The following is a 17,275-nucleotide window of genomic DNA, read 5'->3' as shown; positions in this document are numbered from 1 at the left end:
GACATGCACTTGTCCTTATGTATAGTGGGTGTCTTGACACGAGCTGCAGCTAGAGGTCTCAACTGCAGAAATGGTGACGTCACCACCTTCATTCTTTAGGCCAGTGGGTCCCAAAAGATCCTGCAAGGCCCCCCTTTGGGTGGTAATAATTTCAAGACTACCTTTCTAACCCACCATGCAAATCCGTACATATGCATAAATTCATATGCAGTAATGCATACTATAATGTACTGTGCCTGTAAAAAGTACTCACCCACTTGGATGTTTTACCCTTTTATTTATTTTATGAATTAATTATGGTCAATATATATGGCTTTTTTTTTACACAAAAAATCTTTATTGTCAAAGTTAAAACAAAGTTCTGCAAAGTTATGTCAATTAAATAGACATATGTAAGGTAACAAAAAGTGATATATATATATATATATATATTCACCCCCTATAAAGTGACTGACCTTCTGTAGTTCAACAGAGGTCCAGCCAGTTGGTGCTAGTAATTTCACAATTAGTAAAATGGGGATCACCTGAGTGCAATGACTGTGTCTCAAGTGGCTGTAGTATAAAGACACTTGTGTCTTGAAGTTCCAGTCACAGGTTAAACAGTACTCCTGGCTACCATTGCACCATGAAGACAAAAGAAAACTCTAGAGAAAATGTTATTGAAAAGTATAAAGTCAGGGGATGGATACAAAAAATGTCCAAGGCACTGAATATCCCTCAGAGTTCAGTTAAATCCATAATCAAGAAATGGAAGGAATATGGCACATGTGTAAATTTGCCTTGATCAGGTTGTCCTCACAAACTGAGGTACTGTCCAAGGAGACTAGTGAGAGAGGCCACCAAGACACCTATGACTACTCTGAAGGAGTTACAAGCTTCAGCAGCTGAGATGGGAGAGACTCTGCATACAGCAACTGTTGCCCGGGTTCTTCACCAGTCAAAGGTTTATGGGAGAGTGACAAAGAGAAAGTCAGTGTTGAAGAAAATGTATCAAATCTTGACACCAAACCCTGCACATCACCACAAACATTCCAGCCCCACCGTGGAAGCAGCATCATGCTGTGGGTATGCTTCTCAGCAGCCAACCCTGGAAGGCTTATAAAAGTGGAGGATAACAATAATGTGGCAGAATATGCAAAGAGACATGTTAATCTATTTAGATGATGTGATTTTGAGTTATGATGCTTTTGTAAGAGCTGATGAGAAAGTACTGTTTGAGTATACATCAATCTGGGGTATGTCCTGATGTTCTGACTTTGTTGCCAGGTTCAAAATATTTTGTTTACAAACTATGATTGCTTTAAACTAAATAGGAAGAAAGTGGAATTTCAAAATAAGACAAAGGGGGATTAATCACAATTGACAACAGAACTTCTTAGATTTATTTTGATTGAAATGTGTACATACATTAAAGATACAATATAAGTATAATAATATCAAAACATCTTTTGAGATTATATTTCATATTGCAGCTCTTGATATACAATCAGTTGTAATGTCACTGTTTTATTTGTGTCTTTGTACAAGCTGCTCCAAAACCATTGTCCCTAGAGGGATAGATGTTGTCAGAGTTATGAGTTGGTTAAACAACCTATAATCCAATCCAAACTAGCCACAAACTAAACACCCATCTCTGACAAACATTAACAGCATGGTTATTGCATTAAATTGCACAGTATTTGATAAAACAGTGTTCATAAATGCTGTTCTCTGAAAGCCAAGGCCAGCAGACACAGCTGTGTAAGTTCTTGCAGATAAAATCAGTCCGATAATAACATTTGCTTGACAAGAATCATAAATCAACGCCGCCTCTTTAAAATTGTATAAAACTTCCTGCAAGGTTTGAATACAGCTTTGATAAAACTGGTTTCACCACTTTGCATGAATTTAGAAAAACATCGCCTCATCTGCAGGTATCTTGTGTTTTATGACAAAAGGTGTGTTTTCTGTGTAAATGTGAGGAAACTCAACTTCCCCTGTTGTTTAACAAAAAGTTAAGAAATCATCACTACCATTCAGCACCTCCATTTATCAGTGACTTTATTGCCTTAAAAGCAGCCTCCACAAGAGCTGGGCTAACACTAAGGGTTTTGTGAAAGCTTCAGTAAAAGCTGGTTAAGAAAAAAAGAAAAATGTCTGACGGTTGATACGGTGACATCTCCAAATAATTCAAACAAAAGCCAAGGCCTTTTATTCGGACTGCATACTAAAATGATGGGTGCAAAGTTTACTTGGACCCTGGCACTGAAATTAATGAAGATTAAATATTTTAAAGCTTAGAAAAGAGTCAAACTTAAGGCAACTTTTCAATAATTTAACTTTTATAAGTTGAGTTCCTCTAACTGATGTAGTTCCAAGGAAAGAAAACTTTTTAGCCCTGGTATGATCACTTTTAAAAGGATGCCAAGCTCACTCATAGATGTTTGAGTTTTGATTTTGTAACTGTTGGTGTGGCTGTGCTCTCCTTGTAGTTTTTATCCTCCATGTAATGATATGTGTTGCTACGACACAACACAACATCAGGATAAAAAGGATCCAACGTAGAGTCACCCACGAGCTAGAAGGAACAAAAAAAGTTGACTTCAAGTAGAATCATTCAATTTCTTTATAGACAATATGGTTTATTACTCAAGTTTGATGTTTTTTTTTAAATCAAAATGCTACTGAACACATATATGATAATATTTACTTACCTATTTTCTTCATGTGTAGGCAGTGGGGTGGTGATAGTAGTTGTTGTTATTACTGTTGGAAAGAAAACTGGAACAGAATAGCTTATTGACTAATTCATAAGAGATATGACATTTTAAAAATATTTTTTAGAAAATGTTGCCTTCACCTGGCCAATCAGTATGCTTCAACTGAATATAACTGGTTTATCCACCATATCACTGTACATTAATGCCAGAATACCAAAACACACCAGTTCTTGTTGATGCCACATGCTTTAAATGATACAATATCAGTCATTCTTAGATTTCATGGTACCACAAAGTACCAAAGTTATGAGAAAAAAGTCTTAAACAGATATATTTTCATTCTAGACAGCATAGTGTTGGGAGGTCAACACTGAGACCAAATAGAGGGAGCACAGCTAGTCACTGGCAAGATGGGGCTCCATACCTTCCATCACCACAGGTCTACTTGCTGAAGGTGTTAATTGAGTCAAAGATGGAAACATGACTAGAAGCAGGCTGTGGCTCAGACTCATGGTCAAAGGAGTTGATGTAAATACTGGAACTCTGACAGGAAAATCCCAGCTTATTGTAGCTCCAAAAAAGCTTGGTTAATTGATGTTAAACACATTATTTTTTACAAGGTTTTCACAATAGAAGTCCCCACTTAAGCCCTGTGATTGAGTCGAGGGCGTACCCCGCCTCTCACCCAATGACAGCTGTAATAGGTTCCAGTCCCTTGCAACCCCCAATGGTATAAGCGTTATAGAAAATGGATGAATGGATGGAAGTCCTCAATTATGTTGGTAAAAGGCATTAATTGTGAAAACATTAAAATGAAGAAATAGGGTGTCATCAGCAGTAGCAACTGATAAAACGTAGACATCCAAAATATAACTGCATGAAAGAAAACACCCTTCAGCCCTGCCCTAATCAAGATTCTGATAACAATTGAAGAGATGTACCTGCTTTGGACAGCCGGAGCTGGACACCAGCGTAATTGTTCTTTCCTTTTCTTGCGATGACACACCAGTACATGCCCCCATCACTTTTATTCAGAGAGGTCATCGTCACAGTAAAGACTCCAGCCTCCTTATCGTCTACAATAAAGCTTCTTGCGTTGGGTCTGCTCCTTGGTGTTTTCACCACGATTTCACAAAACTCATACACCTGTCCTTTGCACCAGTACTTCGTGTATTCTCTGAACTTCAGGTCGTACTGACAGGAGACATTCACAGATCCTCCGTACACTCCTGTTACCACTCCTGGAGCTGACAGCTGGGCTGAAACCTCTGCATGTTTAGTTAGCCAGAGGAGACAAAGGGCTGGGGCTGCAGGATAAAAACATAGTTCATGATAAAATTTAGTCAGTCCTTCAATGTTACTTATTTTTCACAGCTACATTATTTTTTAAAAAGCTCATAGTTACCATTGAAGAAGCCAAGTGATATCCTTGAGGTCCTCATGATGGAAAGAGATTGACTGTTGTGAAGGAGAAGCGTGTATTATTTAGAGACTTCCTCTTGCCCTCGTGCATAGTTATGAAATACTGTGGTTGATGTGACATTTAAGTGTGTGCAATGAATACTTGCGTATGATTCTGTTTGTGTGGGAAATATTAAGTTGATATATTAAAGTGCAGAAATATTTCACTTGACTATTTTGTCAGTCTATAGGACACTGCAGTGGGCAAAGTAAAGCCAGTTAGTTCACTTTTACAGCAGGTGGCACTAAAGACCAGGCACAGGAGGATACCAATTGTTAAGTCCAGGGCTTCTTGAACCTTACCCTTGTCTGTGCTGATATTTTAAAATAATTGATGGATTAAGAATGAGAAATAAAAATCACATATAAATGTTGCAGAGTTTGCATTTTTCACAACTATGTATTACATCAGGCTTCCTGAGCGTTGCCTGACTTTAAACAGTGTTGAGAAATCCAACACAGGATGAACTGAAGGCTTTTATTTGTGTTACTCGAGCATTGCGAAAGAGTATCTATCTATCTATCTATCTATCTATCTATCTATCTATCTATCTATCTATCTATCTATCTATCTATCTATCTATCTATCCAAATTCAATTCAATTTAAATAGCTTTACTGGCATACACTGCTTTCCACATTATTATGCAAATGACATTTTTCTCTTATTTTCCAAAATATTAATGCAAATGACAGAGTATTTTTCAAGTCATCAGCCGTTACAGCACAATTCAAATGTTTTTGAACAAACTTCATAATGATAACCATTATTTGAAAAAAAAAAAAAACCTCAAAATGCCATGTTCCACATTATTAAGCACGACAGAGTTTTAAACATTTTACTGGCTGTAAAGAACTGAAAATGGTCATTTGTTGAATTTGCAGCATTAGGAGGTCATATTTACTGAAATCAAGGCTATTTCAATCAAAAACATCTTAACAGGCCAAGTTCCATGTTAACATAGGAGCTCTTCTTTGATATCACCTTCACTATTCTTGCATCCATTGAACTTGTGAGTTTTTGGAGAGTTTCTACTTGAATTTCTTTGCAGGATGTAAGAATATCTTCTCAGAGCTGCAGTTTTGATGTGAACTGCCTCCCACCCTCATAGATCTTTATATATTAAAAAATTCAATTTAAAAAGATAATATATACATACTGTATGTACAAAGTCAATTTCATGGTGGTGGTGTTGAGATTGAGGTTTGCAGGTGAAAAGCAGAAACAACTTCCCTCCGATGTCCTTGCACAAAGGGAAGGTGGTTAGAAAGTGCAGCTTGGTTTCCAGCGCCTGTTGGCTGCAGTGGGTGCACAGTCCATCTTTTTCAGGGAACCAGCCTTGTTTGTGGCGTCCTCTCTCGATGGCAAGGTTGCGCTCACTGAGTCTGTATGTAGTCAAACATGCCATGGATCAGTCACAGTGCTTCAGTATTCTGCAACTGCATATTCCCTATTAAGGGACAAATAATATTCCAGTTTGTTTTGTTTTTTAATCGATTCTTCAAAAGGATCTTGGTGCAGACCTCATTGGGCTCATTGGTTGCAGACCTCTACAATGGGGCAGGAAGTGACATACATCACCCAAGCCGGAACCAGAACGACACACTGAATGACATACAGCAGAATTTTATGAACAAGAATCGAAAATTTACTGAGGAGGATAAGTTTAAATTTAACACACAACAAACTGAGGAAAACCCAAAGAGGGTTAAGGTTAGGCAACCGAACCCTATAGGTTTGGGTTAGCGTAAGGGGGATACATTTAAAAAACACACACCATTAACTTATGTCATGATCTTCATTTTACCATATGCTTTGTATATGTTAAAATAACAATAAATAAAGTTATTTAAAAAAAAAAAAACACACACCAAAAACTAAGGAAAAGATTAACAAGGGTTAGCACATCACTTCCTGCCCCACGGCTGAGGTTGTTGGTCTACAACAGATGAGTCCAAAACACTCCACCATAGAGGTCTGCAGCCAGATGCCTCTCCAATTCTTCCTGATCAGTTCAAACGTTTTCTTTTTCTTGTCTAATAATTTGGTTTAAGCTGGTTGTTGTTGTATGTGAGAGCTCTGCAGGTGAACATAATCTCTGTATAGCCCGTCCAACACCTGCATGGCATTTCCCACTCTGCCTGATTTCCTGCTTAAACTCTCAACAATAAACCTTTTTGTTTAAAGGTAGGGAAGTATTTTCCTGAGACTCAATTTTTCATACGCATATTCAAGCATGCTTATAATCTGAAATATTATATGATTCCTTTTAAAAACATTTTTGATCAAGACCAAGAGCAAAAACAATGGTTTTAAAAATGTATAAGAACAATCAGCAAAGATTTTAAACAGGTTCTGCCACTTTTCAGCAGGCATTTAAGAAAAGTTATGCTGTTATAGCATAATCCGGGCTAGTTGTTTAACAGGGCAGTGGTGAAAACATTTTTTAGTTTGAATTATACAAGTGATGTCAAGGTGGATGTATTCCAAAAGTAGTCTTTAATAAAGCGTGTGTATTTTACAACATATCTCTATGTTCAGATTTGAAGAAGTCCCACAAATCAATAAATATCTGCATAAGGAAGGAAACTGCTGTTGCTTAAGGGAGCTTTCAGGTCATTCAGCGTAGGAAAAACAGAACTATGTTGGTGGCACACGCAGTCATGATGCATAAAGAAGGGTTACAACACCCACAGGCAAGAAAACCCCCTTTAAACCTCCTTGATGACGAATGTAACCTCCTGTACCAACACACTAAGGGTTTTAATCCAATTAACAGTGGAATACAAACAAAAGACTGGGAATATTTAGACTTTTAGGATGCAGTGCTGGCAATCTTTATAGATGTATATGAAAAATCTGCAAGTGCCAAAATGACCATTTTTAAACCGATAAAGACATAGGATTGTTTTGGGAGAGCGAACTGCATCAACTCTGGCTCCAGGCGCTGGGAAAACTAAAAACCCTTTATGTCACAAGCCTATCTCTCTTTAAATATTATTACATAAACTGTCAAAGATAAAGAAGGCTGCATTAAAGCTAAAGGATTTGATAAGTTCTCTGTTTACTGTGTGAATGTTTTGATTTGAATGCAAATCCCTCTTGACAAAACACGATCCCCTTTTTTCAGCATGATTAGACTTGCCAAAGATATTTAGCATCACATATCTGCAGTCTGCAGTTTTTCAAAGGCAATTTTGCCCGTTGTTTATGTGAGCTGACTCGTAATGTTTAATGTCTCAGCTGAATAAAGATGGTTTACAACAAAACATCAAAAACAGATATGGTTATATTTTACAGATTTATGCACAATTCAACAAGATAACTATATTTTTATGATGCTTTCATAACAACAATGGGTTATATGGGTTATATTCTAACCTTACAATGATGTTTCTTTTTCCATACTCTTCTAAGTTTCTATGTAGAGTTAAAATAATTTATGATTCTTTCGTGAACCTGATCAAACTGGCATGTTTTGGCTATAAAAAACATCTGACGTTTTTGCAGCTTGCTGAATTAGACACAGATGTGAAAATACTTTTAAAATAACCCTGATACAAATCATGGAGTTTATCTGATTGTAAAACCTTTATATCAGCTGACATTCAGTGGGAGATGAGAGAGTTGCCTTTTAGAAAGCACAGCAACAGATCTCATGAAAAGGATTTTCAAGCGAATACCTCCATCCTACAGTCATCTACAGGCCTCTGTTTCACAATACATATTCAGACAGGAAAAATATATTTGTTTTTTGTTGTAATAATCAATACCAGTAGCAGCTACTGTGAGTCTGACAGTTTTCATAGAAACTTCAGTGTTACCTTTCTAAAGACACCTTGTTTTTGTTGTACTCCTTTGCTTGTCTGCCAAAGGGAGGCCTGGCAGAACAAGTTTGGGAACTACTGTCTTAAGTCCTTCACCAGATAAAAACCTTGTGCCAAACCCTAAAATGAGGAAGTGTTTTGTCTAGTTTTGCAGTGTGATTGCTGAAAGTCTGTACCAGACCGGTCTACAAAGTAGTTCTACAACTGTTGTAGCAGAAGGACTTAATTTGAGCACAGGGCTGCCTGCCTCTTGTTTAAAAGATCCTGTTTCTGTTGCAGACAGTTTAAAGTTGGAGTTATATATTGACTGGTTAACTATTCTAAGGACAAATTCTCTGAATTTGTTTAAAGTTCTCAAGTCACCATCTCTCTGAGTACAAAGTCTGTCCTTCCTCATTGGATGTTTAACAATGTTAAACCTACAGCAGAGAAAACACAGGTTTCCAAAATATAGTTTCTTCAGGTTTTTTTTTTTTTATTGTTGTTGACAGTGGCTTGCAAAAGTATTCATAGCCCTAGAACTTTTCCACATTTCTTCATGTTACAACCACAAACCTAAATTTATCTTATTGGGATTTCATGTGATAGATCAACACAAAGTGGTACATAATTGTGAAGTAAAAGGAAAATAATACATGGCTTTCAAAATGTTTTACAAATAAAGATCTGAAGAGCGGGGTGTGCAAAAGTATTCAGCCCCCTGGAGTCAATATTTTGTAGAACCACCTTTCGCTGCAATTACAGCTGCAAGTCTTTTGGGGTATGTCTCTTGCAACCTTGCACATCTAGGAGACTGAAATTTTTATCTTATTCCTCTTTGCAAAATAGCTCAAGCTCAGTCAGATTTGATGGAGAGCCTCTGTGAACAACAATTTTCAAGTCTTGCTACAGATTCTAAATGGGGTTTAGGTCTGGAAATTGATTGGGCCATTCTAACACATGAATATGCTTCAGTCTAAACCATTCCATTGTAGCTGTGGCTGTAAGTTCAGGATCATGATCAATGCTCTCCTTGCCCAGCCTGTAAGTTTAGGTGGACGGCCATTTCTCGGTAGGTTTGTAGTTGTGCTATGCTCTTTCTATTTCCGGATGATAGAATGGACAGTGCTCCATGAGATGTTCAAAGCTTGGGATATCTATTTATAACCTAACACTGCTTTAAACTTCTCCACAACTTTATCCCTGACCTGTCTGGCGTGTTCCTTGGTCTATATGGTGCTGTTTGTAATTTATGTTATTGTTATTTATAGTACTGAGATTAGATTACACACAGGGGGACTCTATTTACTAATTAGGTGACTTCTGAAGGCAATTGGTTGCACTGGATTTTATTAATGGGTATCAGACTCCAGGGGGCTGAATACTTTTGCACACCACACTTTTCAGATTTTCATTTGTAGAAATTTTTGACAGTTATGTATTATTGTCCTTTAACTTCACAATTGTGTAGCACTTTATGTTGATCTATCACATGAAATCCCAATGAAATATATTTCGGTTAGTGGTTTTAACGTGAAGAAATGTGGAAAAGTTCAAGGGATATGAATACTATTGCAAGCCACTGTATCTATATATAATTCTACACATTCTAGCCTGTAAACCACCAAAATTCTAACCAGTATTTTTTTGTCTTTAAGAAACATGCCCTCTTAGATGCCCAAGTGCTCTCTTTAGAGCACCTTTAATGGACATAGTTTGACAAAGAGCCCTCTTTAGAGCCTTGTTAGTGGGGACAATTTGACAGCACAATCTTAAACTTCCCCCAACTTGTGCACTGATGCCCCACAGCACAAAGCATGTTTGCTTTTTTATTATTTTCGCCTTTGCCTGAGTCTGATACTGTAAGGAGGTTTTTCCTTACAGCCATTACTTTACATTTTGCTGCCAGGGTCTGTGCTAACAGTGAATTAATGCTGGGTTTCACAAAGAGTATGGTCTAGACCTGGGCAAGTATTAATTAATAACCTAAGAATCCTCTCAGAATGCTCCTAACTTAGCTCAAGTTTTCCTAGCAAGGTTTCCTACCTTAAAAGTGATTAAGGAATGTTCTCAGAATGACTCTGAGCAAGGAGGGGACAGCAACCTTTATCTTGTGAAGCAGGGATCACCCCCATTGCTCGGTATGGCACATTTTTCCAACTGTGATTGGCTGATAAAAGAAAATAAAAAATCAACAAAAGTGAGCTCTTAGTGAATGTGAGCCTAGTCAAAAATAACATCACCATTAACATTATTTTATTAAATTAACATCTGTGTTGAATAAACTCTACCTGATACTTTTATACTAAGGTATACAGCCTGTTAATTGTTTTAAAATACTCTTGCAAAGTGGCTTCTTCACATGCTGACATACAGTAACATACAGTAACTGCCAGATCTAAAATACATTAGTGGAATAAACCGACTCCCCATACATGTCTCAATTTGCAATGAAGAAAGCAAAAGTGGACTGAAATATCTCTATTAATCATTTTGTCTGTTCAGACTGCTATATTTCAGTAACAATGTTCTTTATTCAGTGCAGTAAGCACATTTATCCACCTACTTCTCTGCTTGAGAATTTTCTAAAGGTCTTGCAAGTCCTCCACACTACTAACAGTTTTCTACTTCAGGAGTTCTGAGGGCTAAGATGTTATTTGATGTCTTTTCTGTGATCTAGCCTTAACTCTGAGACGAAACTCTTAGAAAACATTAGTATTCTAAGAATTTTCTTACAAGGAAAAACTCTTTGGACTTGGAAGCTTTATGGATACTGTCCTTGGTCTTTTTGTCAAGGGTCTATAGATAACATTTGCAATGAACTGAAGCCATACAAATAAAAAATGATTAAGTGATTACTTGATTGATATATGTTCAAGTGCACAGGCCAAACAATATGCTCAAACATATTCACACACTGTTAAAACCAAAGAACCAAAGGGAATAAAGACAACAGAATTTTTTTAGTTTTCGCAGGTAAAGCTTATCATTGTCTTTTAAGTCTAAAGCTCTGATGCAATATAAAACTGAAAACTTGTCCTTTATAAAGTAGCTTTCTCTAATTTACATAACCCAAAAAACACACCATACTAGAACAACAGTCTCTCAAAATGACACAAAACTTCGTTTCAAATACCAGCACAATAAAATGATATCAACACAATGCTCATTTGTAAGGCTTGGGTAAAACATTTGCAGTCATTATGATAAATTGCTGTGATATTTCATCCTCTACGGTAGCATGTAAAGGACAAAACACAGCTTCTACCCCTCTCAGCTGCTCTCTTTCTGCTCTGTTTTTCCATCCTGCTCTGTAGCTGGTTCTTCCACCATGGCTGACTTTTTCGATGTTCCTGTTGGGATGGGGAGGGAAAGGTCGGGGTGGGGAGAATAAGTAATGAATATCAACAAACAGTCAACAGCGGTGTGAATGTTTGCTGATTGATAGTGTACCTGTGAGGTAATTCCTGTGCATTCGGTGGAACAGCATGAGACCAATGAAGACGATAAAACCGATGCAGGCTATAATCATTCCGCACAGCAGGAAGCTGTAGCTGCCTTCAGTGTGGATAATCTGGGGATGAGATAGGAGCATTAAACTGCTGAACATGACCGTAAATCTCCTCTGGGCTCATTTTTGCAATTATAAGCCTATTTCTCAACTTCTGCATGCTCTCTTTGTAAAATAAGGAAGGTGCTCATCAGACTTACTGAGCCAACCAGAACTTGCATCACCATCTCTCCCATCCCTGCACTTGTCACAAGGACTGATGTGGCACATCCTGCATCAAAACAGAAAAGATGCTTTTAATTTCCTCTCCTTGCTTTGTTTTATTTTAATATATTGTGATATAACGTATTCTACCCTGGTAATCCAGGATGTCTTCAGTATAGGCGAGCATACAGGGGAATATGCTGCTGAGGAAAAGTCCACATAAACAAGTCCCAACAAACAGAAAGATGCTGCTGGTGTAGAAAATTAGCAGCATCAAAACAGTAACTATTGCACCCGCCTGTACAAACAAAGAAGAGAAGGTATAATCAAGATATTTAGAGAGATTATGGCATTTCAAAACATATCAGAACAGGAAAAATAGCAAAATAAGGCATGCTGGGCCTGGTTAAAATAAAGCATTTACATAAAATACCACCAAACGAAAAAATGTCCTGTAAAAAAGACTCGAGTCATGCATAAATCCCAAACATGCATACAAAAATAGACCATCTATAATGCAGGGGCCTCTACATGTTTGATTGGTCTTACCAGATTAACCATGAGCAGCCTCACAGGCTGAAAACGATATGAGAGAGGAATGGACAGCAGACGCCCAGCTGTGATCGCTGCCCAAAAGATACTGGCCAGATAACCTGCAGTCTTGGGATGCAGCGACATAGGCGGGGCCACACCGTAGTAGTACACAAATCCAGCATATGCACCCTGATAGGAAAAGCAGATTCATTCATGTCTGTTCTTTTGTATGCATTCATAAAATTTTATGAGGAATACTCACAACAATGCCATCGGTCATGAAGAGCACCATCCCACCGAGGATATGGATCATAAAGAAGGACACAGGCAGCCCACGCAGGTTATCATTCTGACAGCAGCTAAAGATATCGCCATGACCTGTAACACACCGCCAAGTCAAATGTCAGGTTGTACAACAACAGATGTTTGGATACCATTGTTTCCTTCCTGATAACATTTCTGATACCTAAACCAGCCAATACCAATTTATAGCCATTACCAAGTACCCCTCCAGTACGAGTGTTTCACCATATGGGTAGAAAAATCCTGATTGGTGATATTTTATAACCCCTCGCTAAAATTAAACTCCATGCAAGCACCAAATTGTTGTAGTTTTGGAAGGCTTTACGCAGGCCTGCTCACAGACATGACGAGGCCCTTGAAAGGTCTAGAGCAGCGTTTCCCAAACCCTTTTTTTTCTGGTGACCCACTTTGTAGGAAATACAAGCCAAGGATAATGAGGGATTATTGTGCATAAATTAATGCTTCTGACCACTTTAGTAGTGTTTCTTCGCCATTGTAGTTTTAAAGACGAGCCAATATGACATGTCCAGCCATGTGCCGAGTTTAAAGCAAGATTTCATCAAGGGGCCCTACATGCCACAAGGTACTGGAGAGACGAGGAACAGCCACATAAAAGAGTTAGTTTTGCCACGATAATAAGGGAAGTCCTTCAGAAATTAACAAGGTTCTATGCTATTTTGTTAAAACAGAGTAAAATAAAATGTATGCAAGTATGTCTTTCTATATTCATGAGCTTTCTAAACATGTATATTTTGTGCTGCCTCTTTTATTTTTTTAAATCTTTTTTTCCATTCAGGGTCCAAACTGCAAGATCTTCTCTGTAAAAATCTAAGAGGTTGTACACCTTTAAAAAAAAAAAAAGGGTCACTATTTAACATAAGGGGGTGGAGGTGGGTCCTGGTACCTGACAAGTTGAAAACCACTGGTCTAGAGAACAGGCCCTCTTCAGATGTAATCTAATGTTCAGCATGTTGGATCAATAGCATTAGCACCAGTCTCCAAACTAACATTCATGTCCCTTGGCCATGCTCAGATCAGCTGTTGGAGCTGGTGTTAATAGTTGCTGATAAATACGAACAATTCCTTCAGTCCTGACATGTCTTTGAGTTTGTCCTGGACTTACACAAGCAGACATTACTGACCAAAAAAATGTAGTTAAACAAGCCTCTCTACAACATCTTTATTACAAAAATAGGCCTCCACCATTAAAAGAGGAGCGGGTTGACATTTTGAAACACAGCCACATTCCATAAACCAGGTACTTTCTGACCTCTTTGTGCCCTTCTACGTGGCTGTGCCTCAAAAAGCTTCATCTGATCCCTCCTTGTGGCCAGCCTTGGCTTGTAGTATTGGATGGCCCCACTGACATATTTACTGAGACTTGATAACACATTTTAGCCAGCGTCACTGGCCAGCAGAGATACTGGTGCTGCGACAACTCAAAGGCAATGAGAAAATGACCTTTTTTGGGCATTTTTTTCTTGGCAAACCTTACTAAAACCGTAATGTGCATAACTCCAGTAAAATAAATGTAGAACTTCAGTTTTTTATTTCATCTCATAAAGCTCTTTAAATAGCATACTTTATTCTTCTCCACTTAAATAAATCTACAGTTCCAGTGCTGCTGATTACCTCTTCATTCTGCTTTGTGCTCATGGTTTTGCAGCAAAACACTAGAGGGTGCAAATGGCCTAGAGGTTGGTCGGTACACAGGCAGCCAGGGTTCAAGTCCAGCCAGCCAAGTCTTTTTCTGCATGTCTTAATGTTGCAGACTAAAACGATGACTAAAAATGGTTTTGACTTTCCTTTTTCCATGAGACTAAAACTAGCTAAAATAGATCTTTGGTGATAAAAAAAAACTCTGATGAAAAGGATGTTTAAGTTTTCATCCAGGAGACTAAAACTACACTAAAATGTTAATGCTGGACTGTTGGTCATTCAGAATTCATGATTTGTCTGAATTTTCTGTATAAGTTCTAAAAAAACACCAGGAGAGATTTGGTAGAGAGCATTCAGGATATGGCTGTATTTTAATCTTTTTTTTGGTAGTAATTGAATTATTGATAGTGCATTAATTTGAGCTTTTTACGTTTGTACTAGTTTACATTAAGGCTGGTTAAAAGAAACTATTTTTTGATTATAAGTAAAGACTAAAATGTAAGGACTTTTTATTGACTAAAACTGGACTAAAATGTTTTTGCATTATTGTTGACTAAGACTAAAAGATAAAGATTTAAAAATAACATGTGACTAAAATGAAAATGTATTTTAATCTAAAGACTAAGACTACATTCAAAAATAGCTGCCAAAATCACACTGCAAAACATAAAGTCAAGATTCTTGTACGTGTTAACGTATTTGTCAAATAAACCAGATCCTGGATCTGGTTTATGGGTTCTATATCAAATGTTTTCTCCCTCCTCTTTACCTCCAGCTTCATGTTCCTTCTGCTCCACCTCTGTGCCCTCTGCCCCCTGCTGGTTCTCCATTGCTAGTTCATCTTTGTCCAAAAGACGAGGAGGGCCGCTACGGCAGAATGGGATCAGCTGCTCGCGATACATCAGGAACAAGACTGCAATGGGCACAGGCAGCTGAGGGTGCACACACGTTAATCAGTTCTGTTATAGTAATGAAATACATAGTCCCACTCTTGTACATCAACTCCTGTGTTTTTTCTCAGTTGCTTACATTGATTAAGGCCATGATCCAGAAGGCATAATGCACAGTGGACTCCTCCTCCTCTCCCCCATGGGCTAAATGGCTGTGAGTTATGTTATGCTCTGGGACTGGAGCGTGTCTCAGCATGAGCCTGACATGATGCATGATCTCAGACCCGTTCCCTGTGCCGTTGCCGCAGCCGCCCTCTGAGAGAAAAGGATCTGCAATCAGTGGGCTCACCAGGGCTCCGAACCCGATGAAGAAATGAAGAGCCTGCAGAAATACCAAGACCAGATATATAACTTTTTATTTTGACTACATAAATTGTTCATAACCTCATGAATTTTTACCTATTAGACATCATTTCTACTTGTTAATTGCTATTTACAGAGAAAACACTACTAACGCTCTTTTGCGTATGCATGCTTACAAGAAAGATCCTGGTACATAAGCCTCTTTTACCTGTAAAAAGACAGCTGAGTCCTTCTGATAGATGGTCACCAGTTGAATGTTAGCAATAGTGTCAATAATTCCCATTGCCAACCCGGACACAGCCATTGCAACAGCAAGCAGGAGAACATTAGTGCACAGTGGGATAATGGCAAATATTACAGAGATGATGAGGGCAGAGACAAATAGGGCAGACAATGCACTGAACAACCTTTAAGAGAAAGAGAGCACAAATGAAGTTACAAAGACAGTCAATCCTTCAAAGAATATTTATGCAAAGCTGGATGGATAACACTTAATTTGAGAGTTCAAAACACTTACGTTCTCTTGAAGACGCCACCAATAGAGCTGCCAATCAACAAGCAGAACTGCTGGGAGAAAAACACCCAGGTGATCTGATCGATTGTTGACTTTGTTTGACTTTGCAAGTCACAAATTGTTGGTCCTAAAAAGGCGATGCAGAGTCCAAAGCTGAAGAAAACGCTCCAGTAGGTCAGTGTGTGATGGGCATTCCTTTTAAATAAAGTTAGGATCCGCTCATCCACAAACATCTTGGCTTCAATGAAGATAAATGAATCTCAATTAAAAAGAGCTGTGAGGTATTTTCTACCACAGAGTGCCACTATATCAGACTGTGACAGCAGCTCTGTGAAGTTTTGTGGAAGCTTATTGTGGTAAAAATTGCTTTCTTGATCTCTTTTAAAGCTTTGAGCTCCGTCCTCTTGGGATTGCTTAACTGAAAGGATGTCCTCTTGAGTTAATGGGTGAAGCGGCGAGGCTTCCAACAATAATAAGACCATCTGAATTGTGTCAATGATTAGCAGTGTAAAAGACTGTGTTGAAACGCTACCAGAAAAGTGCATCTATGTGTCATGGCACTTCCAACCCTTATCAATGGAAAATGTATCATCTGGGAAAAAATGACTCACAGGAATCCAATGGACAGGCCGTCTCTTCATGTATACATGGAACATCCTGCAACATTTATTGAAAAATGCTAAAAAGAACAACTTTTGAAATTCTAGAGAGTATCAATGCAGAAATGGTTTTGATTTAGCTTTGTAAAGCTAAAGCTTGTTATGTATTTTATGGTGATCCACATAGGAAAATTATTCCTTGCACTTAGATTGGCACATTAAGATGTGCGCTTAAAACCATGTACTTTATTCAGCAAGGTTACATTTATTTTGTTATTGTATGTTTGCACATTAGAAGTATTGTTGCACTGCTTTTTGTGTTATCTTTCAAGGAACTATGGATGTAAATTAGCAGTTTTGCTGACTCCAGCATGTTTACATACAGTTTATGTTTTACACATATGTTCATTAATGTGCTCTGTCTCATTTAGATAAAATAAAATTAATAACAGATACTAGTCTATGTTCTGAAGTGATTTTTCTTAAAATCTTGCACTCTTAGTTTTACTTTTTTATTAGCAATAAATATACTAATATCTGTTGTTTTTAAAGGGACAGAGCCCATTCAATAAATTGCATAATTAAAATCTTTAATAGTGAATAATCCAAGAATTTCTTAAGGTAATTGCAATAAATCTCTCCTTTGTGTTGTACTTTAAAATTTCACTATTTTGCATTTAAATCTGTTTTTTTTTTTTTTTCACTTTAGATTAAGGTTTACAACATTCCCTT

At 37.7% G+C, this 17,275-nt stretch overlaps 2 protein-coding genes across 2 annotated transcripts; both read right to left on the bottom strand.

The window, feature by feature from the left end:
* Positions 1 to 1,387: 1,387 nt before the first annotated feature.
* Positions 1,388 to 5,340, bottom strand: LOC121517102 (CMRF35-like molecule 3). The gene is made up of 5 exons (XM_041798629.1): positions 5,320 to 5,340; positions 4,105 to 4,157; positions 3,641 to 4,006; positions 2,694 to 2,760; positions 1,388 to 2,557 (listed from the first exon to the last, which is right to left on the bottom strand). Exons 2-5 carry the CDS (start codon positions 4,139 to 4,141, stop codon positions 2,410 to 2,412), a joined length of 618 nt encoding a protein of 205 aa, XP_041654563.1. The 5' UTR covers positions 4,142 to 4,157; positions 5,320 to 5,340; the 3' UTR covers positions 1,388 to 2,409.
* A 5,843-nt stretch (positions 5,341 to 11,183) lies between these two features.
* Positions 11,184 to 16,177, bottom strand: mfsd4ab (major facilitator superfamily domain containing 4Ab). Its single transcript, XM_041800235.1, has 10 exons — positions 15,948 to 16,177; positions 15,639 to 15,837; positions 15,207 to 15,449; positions 14,947 to 15,109; positions 12,478 to 12,593; positions 12,231 to 12,404; positions 11,832 to 11,979; positions 11,678 to 11,748; positions 11,420 to 11,540; positions 11,184 to 11,319 (listed from the first exon to the last, which is right to left on the bottom strand). Exons 1-10 carry the CDS (start codon positions 16,175 to 16,177, stop codon positions 11,240 to 11,242), a joined length of 1,545 nt encoding a protein of 514 aa, XP_041656169.1. The 3' UTR covers positions 11,184 to 11,239.
* Positions 16,178 to 17,275: the final 1,098 nt, after the last annotated feature.

Source organism: Cheilinus undulatus, linkage group 11 (assembly GCF_018320785.1).
Source record: "Cheilinus undulatus linkage group 11, ASM1832078v1, whole genome shotgun sequence".
NCBI lineage: Eukaryota > Metazoa > Chordata > Actinopteri > Labriformes > Labridae > Cheilinus > Cheilinus undulatus.
This window is presented reverse-complemented; position numbering and strand designations above follow the sequence as displayed.

Excerpts from the sequence above, each read along its gene's own strand:
- mfsd4ab (XM_041800235.1), bottom strand. The coding sequence starts at position 16,177 with ATGTTTGTGGATGAGCGGATCCTAACTTTATTTAAAAGGAATGCCCAT. Across the intron at positions 15,838-15,947 it reads GGTGGCGTCTTCAAGAGAAC|GTTGTTCAGTGCATTGTCTG; the intron begins GTAAGTGTTTTG and ends TTTCTCTTAAAG. Across the intron at positions 12,594-14,946 it reads GAAGGAACATGAAGCTGGAG|GTCATGGCGATATCTTTAGC; the intron begins GTAAAGAGGAGG and ends GGTGTGTTACAG.
- LOC121517102 (XM_041798629.1), bottom strand. The coding sequence starts at position 4,141 with ATGAGGACCTCAAGGATATCACTTGGCTTCTTCAATG. Across the intron at positions 4,007-4,104 it reads ATCACTTGGCTTCTTCAATG|CCCCAGCCCTTTGTCTCCTC; the intron begins GTAACTATGAGC and ends TTTATCCTGCAG. Across the intron at positions 2,761-3,640 it reads GCTCCGGCTGTCCAAAGCAG|TTTTCTTTCCAACAGTAATA; the intron begins GTACATCTCTTC and ends ATTCTGTTCCAG.